Source organism: Hoplias malabaricus, chromosome 1 (genome assembly GCF_029633855.1).
Source record: "Hoplias malabaricus isolate fHopMal1 chromosome 1, fHopMal1.hap1, whole genome shotgun sequence".
NCBI classification, from domain to species: domain Eukaryota; kingdom Metazoa; phylum Chordata; class Actinopteri; order Characiformes; family Erythrinidae; genus Hoplias; species Hoplias malabaricus.
In genome coordinates this window covers 4,534,339-4,553,755 of record NC_089800.1, presented here as the reverse complement: position 1 = coordinate 4,553,755, position 19,417 = coordinate 4,534,339, and the positions used below count along the sequence as shown (strand labels likewise).

The following is a 19,417-nucleotide window of genomic DNA, read 5'->3' as shown; positions in this document are numbered from 1 at the left end:
AGTCACCCGGTGGAAACCCACGCAGACACAGAGAGAACACACCACACTCCTCACAGACAGTCACCCGGAGGAAACCCACGCAGACACAGAGAGAACACACCACACTCCTCACAGACAGTCACCCGGAGGAAACCCACGCAGACACAGGGAGAACACACCACACTCCTCACAGACAGTCACCCAGAGGAAACCCACGCAGACACAGAGAGAACACACCACACTCCTCACAGACAGTCACTCGGAGGAAACCCACGCAGACACAGGGAGAACACACCACACTCCTCACAGACAGTCACCCGGAGGAAACCCACGCAGACACAGAGAGAACACACCACACTCCTCACAGACAGTCACTCGGAGGAAACCCACGCAGACACAGGGAGAACACACCACACTCCTCACAGACATTACCCTGGAGGAAACCCACGCAAACACAGGGAGAACATTCTACACTCCTCACAGACAGTCACCCGGAGGAAACCCACGCAGACACAGGGAGAACACACCACACTCCTCACAGACAGTCACTCGGAGGAAACCCACGCAGACACAGGGAGAACACACCACACTCCTCACAGACAGTCACTCGGAGGAAACCCACGCAGACACAGGGAGAACACACCACACTCCTCACAGACATTACCCTGGAGGAAACCCACGCAAACACAGAAAGAACATTCTACACTCCTCACAGACAGTCACCCGGAGGAAACCCACGCAGACACAGGGAGAACACACCACACTCCTCACAGACAGTCACCCGGAGGAAACCCACGCAGACACAGAGAGAACACACCACACTCCTCACAGACAGTCACTCGGAGGAAACCCACGCAGACACAGGGAGAACACACCACACTCCTCACAGACAGTCACTCGGAGGAAACCCACGCAGACACAGGGAGAACACACCACACTCCTCACAGACATTACCCTGGAGGAAACCCACGCAAACACAGGGAGAACATTCTACACTCCTCACAGACAGTCACCCGGAGGAAACCCATGCAGACACAGGGAGAACATTCTACACTCCTCACTGGCAGTGACCAGAGAAGAGGGTTGTGCACAGGACCCTGAACCCTGGGGCTCCCTGGTGTTACATTACAAACCTCTGGCACCACCTTCCTTTATTGAATATGAATTTTATAGGAAATGGTGAGATTTCTATTTTTCTTTTTGACAGAAACGGCATTGGGTATCAGAATACAGTCAAATATACAATACTAAGAAATTGCTAGTGTTTGAACATTTGAACAACAACAATCAGTTCTGATATTCCACTGTGTAATCGAGATTCTGCTGTACTTTTCCTCCTCAGGGTCAGGCGGACCTGGTGAAGCACGCCCGAGCCGAGGTGCTGGAGAATCTGAAGCAGATACATTACGCGGCTCTCACCTGCAACCTGGCCAAGGGCTGCTCCGCCGCTTCCTTGGGCTCAGACTCCAAACCCCGCCGCAGCCTGGAGGCCATCCCCGAGAAGGCCATGGGAGAGTTGGACCTCAGCGACGAGGAGGAGGAGAACTGAAAGCCTTTCCCGTCCTTCTAAGAAAGCCCTGAAAGCAAATCCCTGAACCCAGATACCCGTGGCTCCCTCCTGAGGCCCGCCTCGGTTTGAAAGGGGCCGAGCCCTTAGCGGTCGAGCTGTACGTGGCCCAAAGGCAGGTTTTGAAGGGTTTAAAGAAGACAGAGGCACTGTAATACAGCAGCAATGGCCTTATACTCCGCCAGGACCATGCTCACACATGTCTGTGTGTTTTCGTACCTTGGGGGCAAAGTGCCTCAACTTTTGAGTCTAAAATCCCAACAATGAACCCATGCTGTCCTACACAAGGTCTGTCCTCGAACCCTCAAAACATTGTCCCTGGGGCCTGTGAATTGCTGTGTTACTGTTGACAGGACAACGACATGATTGAGTGCAGCGTTGTCCTAAAGATGTGCACTTAAGGAGCCTCACTCCATGACTGCCTACGATAAGCACAAAAAAAGAAAAAGAAAAAAAATGTGGTTTTCAAAAACCTGAAACTGGAGCCAAGAAAGATTAGTCAGAAACAGAGAGCGAACAAACGAGCGGTTTACAGTAACGACCTAATTTGTGTTGCGTCCGAGGGGGCGTGTACATACGTAACATAAATAACTTATATAAATATATATATGGAGATCTGTTACATTTTTGCTACATGCTCCATTTTAACGGATTAGATTTATTTTATTAAGAAAAAAGAACGGCTGTTTTAAAGAGTTATTATTTTATTTGTGTGAAGTGTGGGCAGAGAGGACCTGTCTCTATCTCGTGCCAGAGGTGTTATTATTTTATTCGTTGTTGTTTTGTACGTTTTATTTTCTACGTGGAGTGAATGTAAGCCTCTCGCGGGTCGTTAGATGGAAGATAACGTACCTTTCGAAAACAACCAGCAGCAAACTGTACCTTGAATGAGATGAAGAAGAAGCTCCTGGGTATTTGAAAGGACACGGTTGTGCTTCTAACCCATTCCTGGGTTTAAAAAAAAACAAAACAAGAAAAAACACACAAAAAAAGAAAAAAGTAATCTATTTATGGATACTGTTAAACATGATAGTGCCTCGTTGCTAATGGTTTTGTCGACTGGGGGTGGGAGGGTTTTGTCAGAGAGAGAATGGGAGTCCTCTGCCTGATTCGTGAAAAGCTAAGCCTGCCCAGTGCCAACCTGCCAATCCATCGCTTGTAGCTGATTAGTATTCGTCTCCGGCTCATCCCATTGGTCGTCTCATCATGCCGATCTACTGTTGGACCTAGCTAAACCACTTCCGTCAGATTTTACAGTTCCTGGACATTTTAAAAAAACAAAAAACAAACAAAAAAAAGGGCAGGAAATCATGTTGTTTCATACATTTCAGTGCTGTAACAGTTTGTGTCTTTTTAAGCGTAGTGAAGCATTTATACGAGTTTTGGGGAAAAGGGGGATGCTGGGGGAGGGGAGGGCCGAGAGTGTGGGGGCGGGGGCGGGGATAGATTCGTTAAAATTCCAAAAGCTCTGAAATAAAAACTATGTCAAATACATTCTCTTTACCATGTGTTTTTAGATGTCCTTTTGAAAGCAGCTTGAACTTCACAATCCACCCACCACTGAGAGAAATAGAGAGCGGTGCCGGTCCAGTGCAGTTGTCAGGGCAAGAACCAAAGACAGTAAAACCCTTCTTGAGGCAGGGATTTCAGCTTTCTGGCAGGTTACACACACACACACACACACAACACTGTTCCCTCAAACGGTTTAACAAACACATCCTCGGACCGAGTGGACACACATTCACAGAGGACAGTAAACGTGGAGGTACTTACTGAGCAGTGCAACTCGTTTCCATAGCAATGTGATGTAAAGGGGTAAATATGGTGAGGGCGTCCAATTCCACCTTCCTCCACCTTTAAATCCCAGAGCAGAGGGAATCCGCTGTTTGAAAGAGAAATATCCAGAAATCACTGCCTTCTTGTCAACATTTTGTCTCTTAGGTGTAAAGTAAGTACAGGAACGTCACACACAAACACACAGAGCCTTGTCTCCATGGTTTCAGGGGACATTACGTAGACTTCCATTCATTTCGTGGAGACGTACCCTCACTCTAACCATAACTACTACTAATCTAACCTTGACCTTAACGCATCTTCACCTCACAATGCATAGCGACATGATTTTTATCCTCACAGTATCAAGGACCCACAATGTGAGTGTATATAGATTTTGGTCCCCACAACGTGACAAATATCTAGACCCCACACACAGTCTGGGAACTGTAGACGCTTGGCATTAACTTTCCCTTAATTATTACTTGCTTAACCCTAAGCTTAAAACATCACCACCAGCTGATGGTCCCCACAAGGAAGACAAGTCCCCACAATGTGATAGATTACTAGTATAAACACACACACACACACTCTTTCTACCTGAGATTTACCTCAAGGCAATTAAATGAATCACATTTGGCACAAACCCGTGAACCTGCATAACTGCCTCTGTAAATAATGGAAGCAGCGAGTGGCTCAAGTGACGCTGCTCAACAGATCGCTCTCGGCAGAGTGAGAGAGAGACAAGGCTGTGGATCTGAACCCTCACAGAACCAAGGCAAGTCTTTCAGTGGTTGGTGTAATAGTGACAGACTGAAAGCCTTGCTATTGATCGCAGGAGAGTTACCAAACACCAGTGGGTAAAAGCCTGAGGACGGAAATGTGTAAATATTGAATGACACACTTATGTACTCAGTTACGGCAGTTATTTAACAAAATATTTTAAGGAATGAGTACATTAAAAACATGAAAAGCAGCAGTTAGCATAAGGTCATTTAGCAAAGCTTGTGGCAGATTTGGAAACCTGCCGTGGTGTGGTAAAATCGTGCTATTTTTTTTAAAGAGGGGCTACAATAAAAACACAGGGGAACTAATAGTAAAATGACAGAGAGGACTGCCAAGTGGGACCTGTTCAACTACTACTTTAAATTATTTTGTTGTAGACAGTGCTATTAGTTAGCCTTCACATTTACATTACATCAGCTAGGAAGCTAACTAGTCCCCTACTGTGTAGTTCTGTTTATCACTCGGGATAAGAGTGACTGCTAAGTGTTACTGTTAACCACTTTTGAAACATTGGTACATTTTTAGAGCATCTTAAAAGAAGCCATTTGTAATATATTCATTCATTCATTCATTCATTATCTGTAAGCGCTTATCCAGTTCAGGGTCGCGGGAATGCATGTCCCATGCAGACACAGGGAGAACACACCACCCTCCTAACAGACAGTCACCCGGAGGAAACCCACACGGACACAGGGAGAACACACCACCCTCCTAACAGACAGTCACCCGGAGGAAACCCACGCAGACACAGGGAGAACACACCACAGTCCTCACAGACAGTCACCCGGAGGAAACCCACACAGACACAGGGAGAACACACCACACTCCTCACAGACAGTCACCCGGAGGAAACCCACGCAGACACAGGGAGAACACACCACAGTCCTCACAGACAGTCACCCGGAGGAAACCCACACAGACACAGGGAGAACACACCACACTCCTCACAGACAGTCACCCGGAGGAAACCCATGCAGACACAGGGAGAATACACCACACTCCTAACAGACAGTCACCCGGAGGAAACCCACGCAGACACAGAGAGAACACACCACACTCCTCACCGACAGTCACCCAGAGCGGGAATCGAACCCACAACCTCCAGGTCCCTGGAGCTGTGTGACTGCGACACTACCTGCTGCTACCGCCTTGTAATATATTTATTAAACCATAAAATGACCAGGGTGTGTGATTAGAGATTGAGGTCTTCTCTCCGGAACAGGTAACGAGTATGTGTGGATTAAAGGTGGGAGGAGGCATTTGGAATTCGCTCGCTGTCGATATTAGACTGCTCTTTTAATTAAATTTACATTAACAGCGCCATTCCCCAACACTGCTCTCGATCAGCGACATATTCACCGGACCGAAAATAAAGAGAACACGAGAACACAGATCCAGAGGTTTGATATGTGACAGCTTTTGGTTCCTCTGTGACGGATGGTTTTGTAAATGTTAGCACAAAGGAAGAGCGCGAGGCCGTAAAAACAGCGGTGAGGAGGCTGCGCGGTCGGCTACTTGTCAGAGTTAGTTTAGAGTGGACTACATTAGCGAAGCAGACAGAGCTCTGGATCCTGCCTTGGATCACGACTGCTGAGTGAGGGGAACGTTAACAGAACCATCCGACAATTGATGACAACATGAAATCTTATCCAAACACAAGCAGTGCCAGTTTGTAACTCTGCCAGACGGAGGAGTCTGGGTTTACACATGTGTGTGTGTGTGTGTGTGCTTGTGCAAACCTAGCTGTGAGTGTGTAGGTGCTGGCATGAGACGAGCTTATGACGATGAATATATCAGCTTGTTTTGTGCCTCATTCTGTTTATTTGCCTTTCCCGGTTTCTGCATGTGTTTATAGAGATGGCTCCGGTCCCGTTCCCGTTATCGGAGCAATAGCAGGAGAACATGGCAAAAGGACAAATCCTCTCCAATTCTGTGACAACTCTAGCCTGAATAATAGCGGTGGGTAGAACAGCCTCAATCCAGATTCAAGTAAAATTATGCTACACGTCCTTGTGTGTGGATTTGGCTAATTTACAGCTACACTCCGCAGTGAAGTGTCGAGGTGAACAGGAAGTGGCTCATTATCGTTTAAAGGAGCAGGTGCTGAAAGCTGGGCTGTTTAGACAGGGTAGAGAATGCTGCTGTGGGGTTTGGTCCTTGTGGTATTTTGAGGAAGGTAGGTCACGGATGTCTAATTGAGACCCAGAACTGTCCATAATCTGATCATCGCTGACCTCTTTACTTTAAACTTAGCTGTTATTAATTCATAACAGAAACACTGAGTCTCTCCTATTGGAAACTGATGAAGCTATCAGAAGGGAGAAGGTGGTCCCTGTGCCGTCTGTGGTGTGTATTGTGCTCTCTCTGATGTACAGCTTCAGCAGCGGAGCCAAGGCACTTAAACTCCCAATCCGGCCTCAATAAGCCGAGCCAAGGCAGACAGACTTGATCAGCGCCGCACAATGGCTCCATTTTCATCCGCGGCAGCCGTTATTCAGCCGAATGGCCTCCGAGTTCAGACGGCGCTCTTTCATAAAAGCACCGCAATTCCATCTCTGCGCCGAGTCCAAATCAGAGCGCCGGCGGAGGCAGGGCCTGGCACGGCTGGTCGGCACTTGGCCTTTGATTTCGTGGCTGATGGCTTTGATCCCCGTCACAGACCCAGGCCTCGAGCCAATCAACCTTTAAATTCCACTAACCGTCTTTTTACAGCAAGACCACTGTTTCGAGTCTTTGTGGGGAGCCCCACGCAAGCCCCTTGAGGCCGGTCGGCGTTGACTCTCCATTATTACCATTGGTGGGCAGGGCCTTCTTCTGCCTGCTCTGATTGAAGAGGAGTCACTGCAGCGTGCCGAATGATGTCTTATTAAGCAGAAATATCAAGAATTCCAACTACGTCTAAATTCTCTCACGATGAGATGGTTGTAAAAATTATTATTCTTATTTCTAGACATGGTTTGGATTTTATAGAGTCAAATTGTTGTATTCCACTAGATTATTTTGCTTGTTTCACCTGTTATTTCTTGTAATAAAATCCCCTTTTCAGTGCACATACACATCATTTTGTCCACCAACCCGCACACTGTAAAACAAAGGTCCCTGTGAGTTTTCTGCGGGCTGCCTATTACAGGAAACATGGGATAAAACGAGCCGTTCTGATTCTGCTCCGCTTCTGATGTCAAGTACAGACACTCGAGACTGGCTCCGCCCCCTCGTCTGACTGTGTCCAATCACAGCGATGAACCCGCATTTATGTGAGCGCACAAAGGCGAGTTAAAACGGCAGAACAGACTCGATGGCGAGAAATAAAACCACTGTGCACTCGGGGTCAGGGTGAACAGGGAGTGGCTCATTATCATTTAAAGGAACAGGTGCTGGAAGTGGCCATTTTTACACAGCTTTGGGGTTTGTTCCTTGTGGTGTTTTGACCAAAGAAGGGCACAGTTGTTTCATTAAAACCAGAACCGTGTTCACTTGTGGAAAAGAAGGAAAATATGACTCCTTTAATACAGTGCCTTATGTTCTTTTTTTTTAATATAAACCACAGAGGAATGTTTTCACGCTCAGCTAAGCACTTAACTGACCTCCCTGAGTCACCCCTCTCACTCTCCGATGGCCTTTGTTGCAAGGAGGTGGGTGGAGCCTCAAGGTCCACTTAAGAGAAGTGGGACGCTCGCCCGAGGAGCCGAGGCTTGGGATCATGACCAGGACAGTAACGCAAGCCTCTCGGGGGAAGAGATACAAACAGCCTGCTAACCACCTCTATACACACTAATGGGGGCCTATTTCTCTGCTTCATAGCCGTCTAAAAGCCACTCACGCTCCAGCTGCCTCGCCTCAAGACTGTCCAAGAGAAAACGACCAGACGCCTATAGCCCACTCTAACAAACTCTGGCTTTCCTCAAACGTAACAGATGTCCTGCTTAAGCGGGACACTTAATAAGACACTTAACGTGGCGCAAATCACTGTCTCCCGGCTCACGTACGTAAAGTGTTTAAAGGACTGTGAAAACAAAATTGTGTCTTTTCTTTTCCAATTGTGTGTTGGAAAAGAAAGCTGTCCAGGGAAATATTCTACAGAAATGATCACTTTTAAACTTCAAATGACCCCAACAGCCCGGATTATTCTGGACATCTGGCCTGTGGGCAACACGATATCCTCAGTCTATAATCCTCAAAGATGTTTAATAAAGAAAGCGGTTCGGCCGAAATAGGGCTGGACGATACAACCAAAACTGATATCACGATATATTTCTAAATTTCGGTCGAAATAATATTCAGTGAAACCTCGACTTACAAGTGAATCAACTTACGAATTTTCCGAGATACGAGCCGTCGCTCGGTCGATATTTTTGCTTTACGATGCGAGCCGAGATCTGAGTTAGGCGCGAGCGAGCGAGCTTACGCCACCCGCCACTAGGTGGCCTAGTGAGCGTTCAGTTCACTTGTTTATCTTGCCGTGCATCTGTCGTATCACTGTTTTTTGTAGCATTAAATGTGTAGCGAGTAAGTTAAGTGATAAGAGCACGAAAAGAAAAACTCCCCCAACCTCCGCCAGCATCTTCGTCTGATCTTCAAGGTAATTACACTTAATAGAACCAGTTTATTTCTTTACGTTCTCTTTTACTACGTATATATATATATATATTACATTTGTTATTTATAAAATATATTTTATTATTTAAAAATGGTGTTGTTTTGGGGGTCTGGAACCGATTAATAGCATTTCAATTCATTTTAATCAGGAAATTTAATTTGATTTACGAGCAAATTGAGTTACGAACGAAATAAACTCGTAAGTCAATTTCAATATCGATTTAAACACCATAAAAGCCACAGAGAAACTGCCTAGACACTGAAAACGTGTTTAAAAGTCATATTGTTATTGAAACATTTTATATCGTGATAGTATCGATACTGAATTATTGTCCAATCCTAGCCCAAGCTTCTACACTTGGATAGAGAGCTCCTACTCTTGTGGAAAGGCTTTAGAGTTGATATCAGAACAGCTCTGTGAGGATCTGATGGCGCTATGAGAACATCTGTGAGATCTGGTGCTGATGTTGGAGGTCATCTCGAAGGTACTATATGGAGCTGCACCACTCCCGAGAACACAGTTCTTCTGCTCCACAGACCAATCCTAGAAGGGAGGGGGGGGGGGCATATGACATAGTAATACCACCTTAAAACCTAATCCTTCTCTTGTTCCTTATGAGTCCATTTGAAGAGCTCCTAACTGCGCTCAGTTGTTCCTGAGCAGTACAGTGGCCCACGAGGCCTGGAATAAACCCTCACTTGATTTGCTCTGAGTACCACGATGTATACTCAAGAAAAAACATGCCCGACAGGGGATTACAGAGTCCTCCGACACACACTTATGAAGTGTGTCCAGCCGAAATGGTCAGAGAGTGTTATCAGAGACATTACACGGGAGGGGGGGGGGTGTTCTGAACCATGTGTGTGTGTCAGTCAAGGGTGATGCCTGCTTCACAAGGATGATGTAACGGTGAAAGAATCACCACAAACAATCTCCGTCAGCTAAAGGCAACCAAATCCATGCTGAGGTTTTGAACAGCAGACATGAAACCACATTTGAAGATTGAGAGAGGCCTCCTTCACTGAGAAATGTATATTGCTTCATCAAATGTACACTGTGGGTTTCCCAGATCGCTTCTACACTTCCTCAGGAGAAACTAGCTTTTGATCTTCACCAGAAATCTGATAGCTTTGGTTTTCATGATGGAGCCGTGTTGGACGGCAGTTACGAAGGTGTGCGGCAGACAACTATGTCATTTAAAAAAGGGCATTACAACAACAAGCATTTTCAGTGGTTTTGAAGTTGTCCTCGTAAAAAACGACTCTAAAAAAAGCTGAAATGACATCCCTCTCTATTTTCTCACCACTCCTCAGAAATAACGATGTCTTTCTCTTCAGCTGCGAGTCGGACCGGGCCGGGCATGGTCCAGAATCTTCAGACAGGTGGATTCAAGCGAACCGACTGCAGCACATTCTCACACCTCTGCTGCACTGTGTGAAGTACGAGTGAAGCTAAGTTTAGCTACAAATGTGATCAATCCACGAATCAGAGGGACAACAGAACTAGCCACATGTCAGACTCGATCTGACCACACTCTTCTAACGCATGGATGGAAATACACCGGGGATTGGGGGGGGGGGGGGTTTGACCACTCTAAGACTTGGACCCTGCCTAACATGAGGTAAAAATACCTGGGAAAAATTGGGAACGGCAGAAACACATATCCTTAACATTAATGACGAATATGGCAATAGTCTCCCATATTAATGTCTGGAAGAAAACAGTAGTATGACCTCAGACATCTCTAACCAGTTTTGCGCTGCACTGGTTTCCCTTTACGAGTGAATGTGTGAGTGTGTGTGTTGCCCTGTGAAGGACTGGTGCCCCCTCCAGGGTGTGTTCCCGCCTTGCGCCCAGTGGTTCCAGGTAGGCTCTGGACCCACCGCGACCCTGAACTGGATAAGGGTTACAGATAATGAATGAATGGCTTCCCTTTACGTCCTGGTGAAAAAGTTACCCACCCCAATAACCATTGTATAATAATTAGCATTCTGTGCTAACGTAAGCAAACAGATCTGGGCGGCTCACAGCGTCGTAATCTCTCTCACTTCTGAAGGGACCAGTATACAACGACATGGAGTGGGTCCCCCCACATGGGGGCGTCCATGTTTAAAGCATGGGTTTAGTAGAGTCTCCAACATCCAGGTCATAACGATCCAGCATTGTTACGTAAATTACGGCTTGATCAATGATGAACAACCTTCAGCTCAAGGCTGGCGCCGAGGCCATTTCTTTTTCCGAAAGCTGCATACAGTCATGGGCCTGGGGGGTTTAGGGGGGCGAGGAAGGGTGGTGTGGTGGCTCTTAAGTTACTCTTATAAAGGGTCTTTAAAGCCTAAACCACACTAAGAGTCTTTCTGAGTCAATTGCACACAAAGAGCACTTGTTCGATGTCTGCGAACACTGAGGCTCTGTTTTTGGCTCTGGGCCGCAGTCGAGCTTTGTCTGAAACCCGGCCCAGATATTTCCACAGCAGCACAACAGAGCTCTGTTTACATCCAAAACGGGGTAATGCTGCCTCTTTAAACACAGCCCTTAACAATACTCAAGCCTGGACTCGCTACTGCCAGCGTTCTGGGGCAACATCCGTCAAGTGGGACGCGTCGTCTACGGGTTTAATTCGACGTTGTGGAAGCACCTCTGGCTTTAGGTGCACCAGATTTATGCAGTAATCCCTCCCAGTGCCCCAAATGTAGTCCCTGCATCTGTAGTTGTGTGCCGGAGCGTACGGAGGGACTTGTTTCTACACTCGCTGTCCATTCTCTCAGCTCCACAGAGCACACAGGAGCACATTCTGGTCAATACTTTCTTCTCCCCACTTCACACTGTACATCAGTGGTCAGAGCAGGTATGTTTTGGGTGGTGGGTCATTCTCAGCGCTGCGGGGACATCGACGTGGTGATGGTGGAGTCAGTGTGTGTTGTACTGGTACAAGTGGATCAGACACAGCAGTGCTGCTAGAGTTTGTAAACGCCGTGTCCGCTCACTGTCCACTCGGTTAGACATAGCCCAGTTAGCGTCGGTCGTCCTCTAGTCTTTCATCAGCGGGCACAAGCTGGTTGAAATCTTTGGTCGGTGGACTATTCTCAGTCCAGCAGTGACACACATCACATGTTTCAGGAAATAAAAAGTAGTGGCGAGAGTTTTTTTTGCTCAGTTAAAGCTGCCGTTTGAATGAGGAAGGATATTACAGGGGTTGCTCAAACAGCTGGTGCAATACGCAGCACAATGTTGGGCCAAATATCTCCAGAGATACTGATGTGGCCAATGTTTGATTACCCCTACAGGCCTTTTATATTCAAGTGATGATATGTTTATGGAAAATAGCCAACAATTAGCATTTAGAGAAAGAAAAACACTACTTTGCTTGTCTTTCATTTACCTTTAGCTTACACTATACCTCCAACTCCTGTAGACGTCCTGTAGGAGGAGTGAATTCACTTTACAAATCACTAAATTCTAAACAGAACAGCATCAAATTAAATGTGATGTTCTGGAGCAGCTGCAGATGAGCTTATGGTCTATATTCATGCCAAGATTTGGCTACAGGGGGTAAAAAGCCCCCACCCGGCATTGGGCTCCATTCTACACCTCTGGAGTGGCTCCACAATCGTCGGTGCCCAGCCCAGAAATGATCTTGTGGCTGCCATCAAATCCACACAAAAGTTTTCCAACATTGCAGAGATCCATTGACTGGATCACCGCATCATTTCCTACCTTATCCATCGGGCTTCATTCTGTGCTGATTCACACCTCTGTTTGCCTACAGCTCTGAAACACTTCCCACGAGGAAGGTCAGCGGCGTAAGGATTTATTCGGAGGAAAAGGGCTCTCAGGTTCCCGAGACTCACGGCTAGCGGCTTGTTTCCGCAGAGTCATTCTGAGCTAGTGTTGTTTTTTTTTTTCATGGTGATATAAAAGAAATAGTTTGGTGAATAATCACATTTGCACAACTTCCCCAGCACCGACATTTTGCGCTGTGCTAATGTGGGTTTGTGTACTACTGACCTGAAACTATGTACAAACACTTAAGCTTCAAGATGCTGGTATTACTGAGTCTAGTCTTTGTTAGATTTGGTTAGCTTGGTTTCCGTTAGCTTTATTAATATCGAAAGTGTAAACAAAAGGTTTAAGGGCTCTATCACTTTTATGCAAGTAATCTGTTGTTGGCCACGCCCCCCATCCCATGTTTACGCAGGTGAGGGGTGGTGTCAGGGCAGTTCTATGCAAATTTCCTTATTGTGACATCACAATAAGGGAGCCATCCAAACGGCCTCGTAGAAGCATATGATCCCTGACGCCAAAATCTTTCAACTGAATGGGGTTTTTTGCACTTGGAGAGTTTATAGGAGCAGTAGAGACCCAAGTGGAAATAGAAAAAGTGAGTTTTGCATAATATATCCCCTTTAAACCTAACAAGTCTGGGTTAAACTCTGACTACATTTGGGGAAAATGAGGTCAGAAGAAAAGCAGAAATAGGTTAGTGTGTGTTTTACACTGAAATTGCATTGTTTCAGCAGAAACCAATGTTACACACCTCATAAAACCTCAGAGGTTCTTACCATAGTTTTGCCAAATTGTTTACAGTCATGTGACCTCCTGTCAGAAAACAGGGGACAAAAACGTGCCCTTATGATTCTGCTCCGCTTCTGAGGTCAAGTGCAGAGACGTTAGAATAGCCCCGCCCCCTCGTCTGTCCAATCACAGCGCTGGACCCACGTTTACGTGAGAGGGCAAAGATGAGGGAACAAGGGCACTGAATAAAAAAAACGGAGGAGAAACAGTGCTGAGCGAAAACGGCTATAAACCAAAGCTTCTGCTGCTCGTTCCTCACTGCTGTGCACTCGGGGTCGGACCGAACAGCGAGTAGCTCTTAATCGTTTAAAGGAACAGGAGTTGAAAATGGCAGTTCTGAATAAGGCTGTTCAGACAGGGAGAGAATTCTTGCTGCTGTGGGGTATAAACCAAATCAGGTCACAGCTGTTTCATTAGGAACCAGGACTGTGTTCACCTGTGAAAAGGGGTTAGAATAAATCCACTTTAAAATAAACCTAACCATTGTTTCTTGAAAAACACAGCATGCCTTTTATAGCAGCACATCAGTGGTTTGTGCTGTTAGCGTAGCGCTGAACTACAATAATCAGGTCACGGCTAAACCACTGCCGAACCACAAGCCGACAGATAAAATCTACTTCAAAAACATTGTGCGTCAACAGTAAACTACCCCGCCACAAAATTGTACTTCATGTACTTCACTCAGTGAAAACTGCAGTCCCCACTCTCCTAAGGCCTTGCACAGGGTATGGTCATCTTAGGCTCATGTGTAGCTACTTCAGAGCATCTGGACACATCTTGTCACAGAGTGCACACCTTAATCCAACCTCTGCACATGTAGTGTGTCTCAGAGCAGAAAGCATAGGGAAGGCTTGCTCTCGCTGAAGTACAAGAGCTGTTTTTTAGCTGATCTTATGTCGCCCTCTGGTGGCAGGAGCCTGCATCTCTGTGAATATGTTCATCCAGAGAAAGGTGTTAGCAGCTGTATTTCAGTAACCAGTTCATAGATAAGTTCAATAGTTTTAAATAGAGCCTCAATAACATGCTCAAGGGTTAACATCTGGCTCATTTACATATGAATACATAAATACATTTAGTGTGGTATGTCAACACCGTTCGCTTCCACATAAGGACTTCCCCTTTTTGTACATGGAAACTACCTGCCAATACATTCAGTCATTGTCTGTAAGCACTTATCTAGTTCAGGGCCTACCCTGAATCACAGGGCGCAAGGTGGGAACACACTCTGGAGGGGGCATCAGTCCTTCACAGGGCAACACACACACTCTCACATAAGGACACTTTTGAGTCGCCAATCCAACTACTGTGTGTTTTTGGAGCGTGGGAGGAAACCCACGCAGACACAGGGAGAACACACCACACTCCTCACAGACAGTCACCCGGAGGAAACCCACCCAGACACAGGGAGAACACACCACACTCCTCACAGACAGTCACCCGGAGGAAACCCACCCAGACACAGGGAGAACACACCACACTCCTCACAGACAGTCACCCGGAGGAAACCCACCCAGACACAGGGAGAACACACCACACTCCTCACAGACAGTCACCCGGAGGAAACCCACGCAGACACAGGGAGAACACACCACACTCCTCACAGACAGTCACCCGGAGGAAACCCACCCAGACACAGGGAGAACACACCACACTCCTCACAGACAGTACCCCAGAGGAAACCCACGCAGACACAGGGAGAACACACCACACTCCTCACAGACAGTCACCCGGAGGAAACCCAAGCAGACACAGGGAGAACACACCACACTCCTCACAGACAGTACCCCAGAGGAAACCCACGCAGACACAGGGAGAACACACCACACTCCTCACAGACAGTCACCCGGAGGAAACCCAAGCAGACACAGGGAGAACACACCACACTCCTCACAGACAGTCACCCGGAGGAAACCCACGCAGACACAGGAAGAACACACCACACTCCTCACAGACAGTCACCCGGAGGAAACCCACGCAGACACAGGGAGAACACACCACACTCCTCACAGACAGTCACCCGGAGGAAACCCACGCAGACACAGGAAGAACACACCACACTCCTCACAGACAGTACCCCAGAGGAAACCCACGCAGACACAGGGAGAACACACCACACTCCTCACAGACAGTCACCCGGAGGAAACCCACGCAGACACAGGGAGAACACACCACACTCCTCACAGACAGTACCCCAGAGGAAACCCACGCAGACACAGGGAGAACACACCACACTCCTCACAGACAGTCACCCGGAGCGGGACTGAAACCCACAACCTCCAGGTCCCTGGAGCTGTGACAGACACGTCCTGCTGCACCACCGTGCCACCCTTACCTGCCAATACAGTCTTATGAATTGGTTTATGTGATGTCACAACCTGCATATATACATACATCTGCCTATTCACGCCTTAGTTCTGAGCAGTACAGTACGGTAACACACAATACAGGCCAGCCAATCGGAAGAGAGGTCATTTACAGACGACATCAAAATGACGACATATTACCGGGCGATTTGGCCGCAGTTTTCTTATTGTCTTCTGGGACGACTGTAATCTAGGTGCTGGAACACAGCTGTGAGGATTTGACTGAGTCTCCAGCGATAGGCAGAAACTGACCTGTGAATTCATAACCACTGTATGGGATCCATCACAGTTGACGTTAAAGCGGTATTAACCTTCTCTTGGAAAGTTTTTATTTGTGTATAACTTTACCCCACGTTTACCCCAAGTGAGGTCAGACACTTGCTAATGAACCAACACTGGGCCGTTCAACACACTGGAGAAGAGCTCCAGCAAACAGACGTGCCATCAGCTTCCTCCCCCAGAGCTGTAGCACTCGAGTAACATCAACTTATGTGAACCTACAACTACTTTAGAGTATTACAGTAACCCCTACGTAACTGTCACGGCGTCGGAGTGAAGGAGACGTGTGGTGGGATGATTTTAATACGGACAAAAGCAAGAAAAGGCCAGACTGACAGGAGAGGGCTTCTCCACCTGCGCACACTCAGCGCTCACAGGTGCGGCGCACGGCGAGGGGCCAGAGCGAAAATAAGACACACAGCAGGTAAAAACAGGACTGAACACGTGATCATAACACAACTGCCCCCCGGGCTCTGGGGACGGCTGCCCGTCGCTCTGGTGTGTGTTCACAGTCCCTGGTGCACGAGTGTGTGTGTGTGTGTGTACAGCCACAGATGAGTTAAATGTGGAAGATTTGTACGTTGTTCACCATTTACATTTACTTGGTGAAATAAAGGGATTCTGAACTTCTCAGATCAGTCTCAGTCTGTAGTGGTCAGAGCTGTGGGCACTCGCCTGGTGGGCTGCCACCTAGAGGCAACATTTAGAGCACTGCATCATCCTAGAGCCCCTTCTACAGTTAAGTTTATTTGAGTTTACTTTTTCATATGATGATTTAAGTATGAGTTAAGTGCTAATTCGAGGGCCCTAAACTTTTATTACTTGTTAGTCACATTAGCGTCGTAGCATCAGCGCGAAGCTACAGAAGCAAACCACAGACATAGTACCTTTGTGTAAATGTCCAGCAGTCAGTTTTGATATTGAGGTTATATTGACAGCGATGTTAAAAAAGAAATAATAAAAATAATGAGACTGTCTCTTTAAAAATCTGGAGTCTTCTGGACTCTGGTGAAATGAGACAAGAGAAGATAATCACACGTTACATCATTAGGCCCTTTTCTGCTCCACTAGATGGCAGGTGGAGCTCAGAGAATGTGTGTGTGTGTGTGTGTGTTTCTACCGAACCCCTCCTGAGTGTTTGTGTCTAATTATGTCTGTGGTCCTCAGAGAGATTTGAGCGAGAGTCTGACACCTGTCTGTTCCCTTAATACACACTCTCTCTCTCTCTCTTTCTCTCACACACTCTCTCTCTCTCTCTCTCACACACACTCTCTCTCTCACTCTCACACACACTCATTTTATCTCTCTATCTCTCTCACACACTCTCTCTCTTTCTCTCTCACACACTCATTCTCTCTCTCACTCCAGTTTTTCTTTCCTTTACTCACTGCCTCTCATCCCTCTATTTCTTCCTCTTCCTCAGTCATTGTCTTTCTTTCCTCTCTCCCTTTACCTTTCCCTCTATCTCTGGCTTTTTTCCCCCTTCAATTTCTCTCTCTCTCTCTCTCTCTCTCTCTCCACTGTATTCCTCCACTCTTTTCTCCTGTATGAGCACACGCCTTGTTTGCAAAACCAACCCCATGTTCCACAGTTTTCACTCTGAGATTCGACAGCAGTGAGAATAGAAAACTTCAGTGTTGTTTCCCCTGACCCCCCCCACGCCACACACACACCCTCACCCCACCCTCGGGGTCCCTCTTTCCTTCACGGCAAACTTCATCCTGAAGTTTAACAACAGCTACAAGTGACGGGAGTCAGTAGCTTTTTATATCTTTATGCTATTTTCCAAATGTATTAAACATTATCAATGAATTTACTTTGTTTATAATCACAAAGTGATCGTATTAAAGTGTAAAGGAACTAAGAGAGGAACATAATATAATAATAATCCCCTAGTTGCTGGGGTCTGCCTGATGGAGCCAAAACACAATCAAACCTCTGAGAAAGCAAAAGTAACCGGAACTACTTTCTGTTAACGTTGCTCTAGTGCTGGGCGGAGTGTCACTGTCACACAGCTCCAGGGTCCAGGGTCGAGCCCTGCTCCGGGTGACTGTCTGTGAGGAGTTGTGTGTGTGTTCTCCCACACGTTGGTCGGTGGATTGGCGACTCAAAAGTGTCCGTAGGTGTGAGTGTGTGAGAGAGTGAATGTGTGTGTCGGCCTGTGAAGGACTGGCGCCCCCTCCAGGGTGTGTTCCCGCCTTGCGCCCAGTGATTCCGGGTAGGCTCTGGACCCACCGCGACCCTGAACTGGATAAGACATTACAGACAACGACTGAATGAATGCTACAGTGCTTTAAAATTCATAACAACGGCTTGAGTAGCTCTCTCAGAGTCTCTAACTGTATTATTACTGTATGACCGCTGAAGACGGTAGAGAAGCGAGGGTCTCTGGTGAAGGATTGTGGGATACAGAGGCAACAGACAGAGGCTGGCTCCAACAAAACCGGAGTATTCTTTTAAATGGCTTGCCTTCTCAGTTGGTTTAGAGTTGTGTGGTGACCTCTGGCCTCTGCGGCGCCCGCCTCTACCTCACTGTTCATCCAGGACCTGGAGGAGGAGAGGAACGGAAAATGGACTTAAAAGAAAAAAGGATGACAAATAAATAAAAACAGCGCGCACAAAAGTCCATTAACATGGAAGGCAGCACCGGGGTGACTTTAGCTCCTAATTAAAAACAGATGTGTCCATTTAATATTCTTAATACTTGGAGGGAGAGAGACAATCACTGCAGAAAATATCTATTTGCTTCATTAAATCGAGGGGCTTGATCATGATGAGGGAGAGAATAATGAATGAAGACGGGCATGTTTACCAGGTTCTCTAAATAGAGTTTGCCAGGAGAGAGTGCGTGAGCGAGTATGAGGGGGGGTGGAGGGGAGAGAGAGAGAAAGAGAGAGAGAGAGAGAGAGAGAACGTGCCGCAGGCCTGGCGGACGAGGGAGAGGTAATGTTTATTATGACTGACATAATGAAAAGGGAGCATGCTGGTGAAACAGAAAGGACAGGTTTAGGTAAATCATACAGCTGTCAAAGAGCAAACTCAACTCCTGCTTGGTTTTACTTTTATTTCTGCCTCTCCAGCTTTGTTCCAGCAGCCATTGTCCTTGACCGCTGTGTGTGGATAAGGGAAGAGGTGCATATATATATTTATATGTTTTCAGAGTCAATCAACTTATTAATCAACAAATAATTATATACAGGTATAGCCCTGCAGCTGCAGTCAAGGCCAAGCGCAGCCGCAGCCTAATGGTAAGAGAACTGTGTGTGCAGCTGGAAGTCTGCAGGTTCACAATACTGGGTTGGAGGGGAAGTGAAGTGTTTCCTGGTTGAGTATGTCACCTAACTGTCAACTGTGTGTGTGTGTGGCCAAATCCAAATAACGCAAGTGGAACTGTTCCCTCATTATTGAAAATCCGTAAATAAATGCCTCCCCGAACTCCACAACCCCAACTAAACATCCACGAAAATGTAGCACAGAAATGTCTGACCGACACAGTAG

At 46.8% G+C, this 19,417-nt stretch overlaps 1 protein-coding gene and 2 long non-coding RNA genes across 3 annotated transcripts in view; 1 reads left to right on the top strand and 2 right to left on the bottom strand.

Moving 5' to 3' along the window:
• Window positions 1-2,938, top strand: part of LOC136666428 (inactive phospholipase C-like protein 2) — a 54,661-nt gene extending 51,723 nt beyond the window's left edge. The window contains exon 6 of the mRNA XM_066644608.1: window positions 1,322-2,938. Within this exon, the coding sequence (XP_066500705.1) occupies window positions 1,322-1,528 (207 nt within the window). The 3' untranslated portion in view covers window positions 1,529-2,938. The remainder of the gene's footprint in view (window positions 1-1,321) is intronic.
• The window catches only part of LOC136666439 (uncharacterized), a 59,723-nt gene that overhangs the window by 2,801 nt on the left and 37,505 nt on the right, over window positions 1-19,417 (bottom strand). Inside the window, exon 6 of the long non-coding RNA XR_010795364.1 lies at window positions 18,389-18,466. This is a non-coding gene — a long non-coding RNA (uncharacterized lncRNA). The remainder of the gene's footprint in view (window positions 1-18,388; window positions 18,467-19,417) is intronic.
• Window positions 2,719-3,544, bottom strand: LOC136666446 (uncharacterized). The gene is made up of 3 exons (XR_010795367.1): window positions 3,320-3,544; window positions 3,051-3,200; window positions 2,719-2,806 (listed from the first exon to the last, which is right to left on the bottom strand). It is a non-coding gene; the product is annotated as an uncharacterized lncRNA (long non-coding RNA).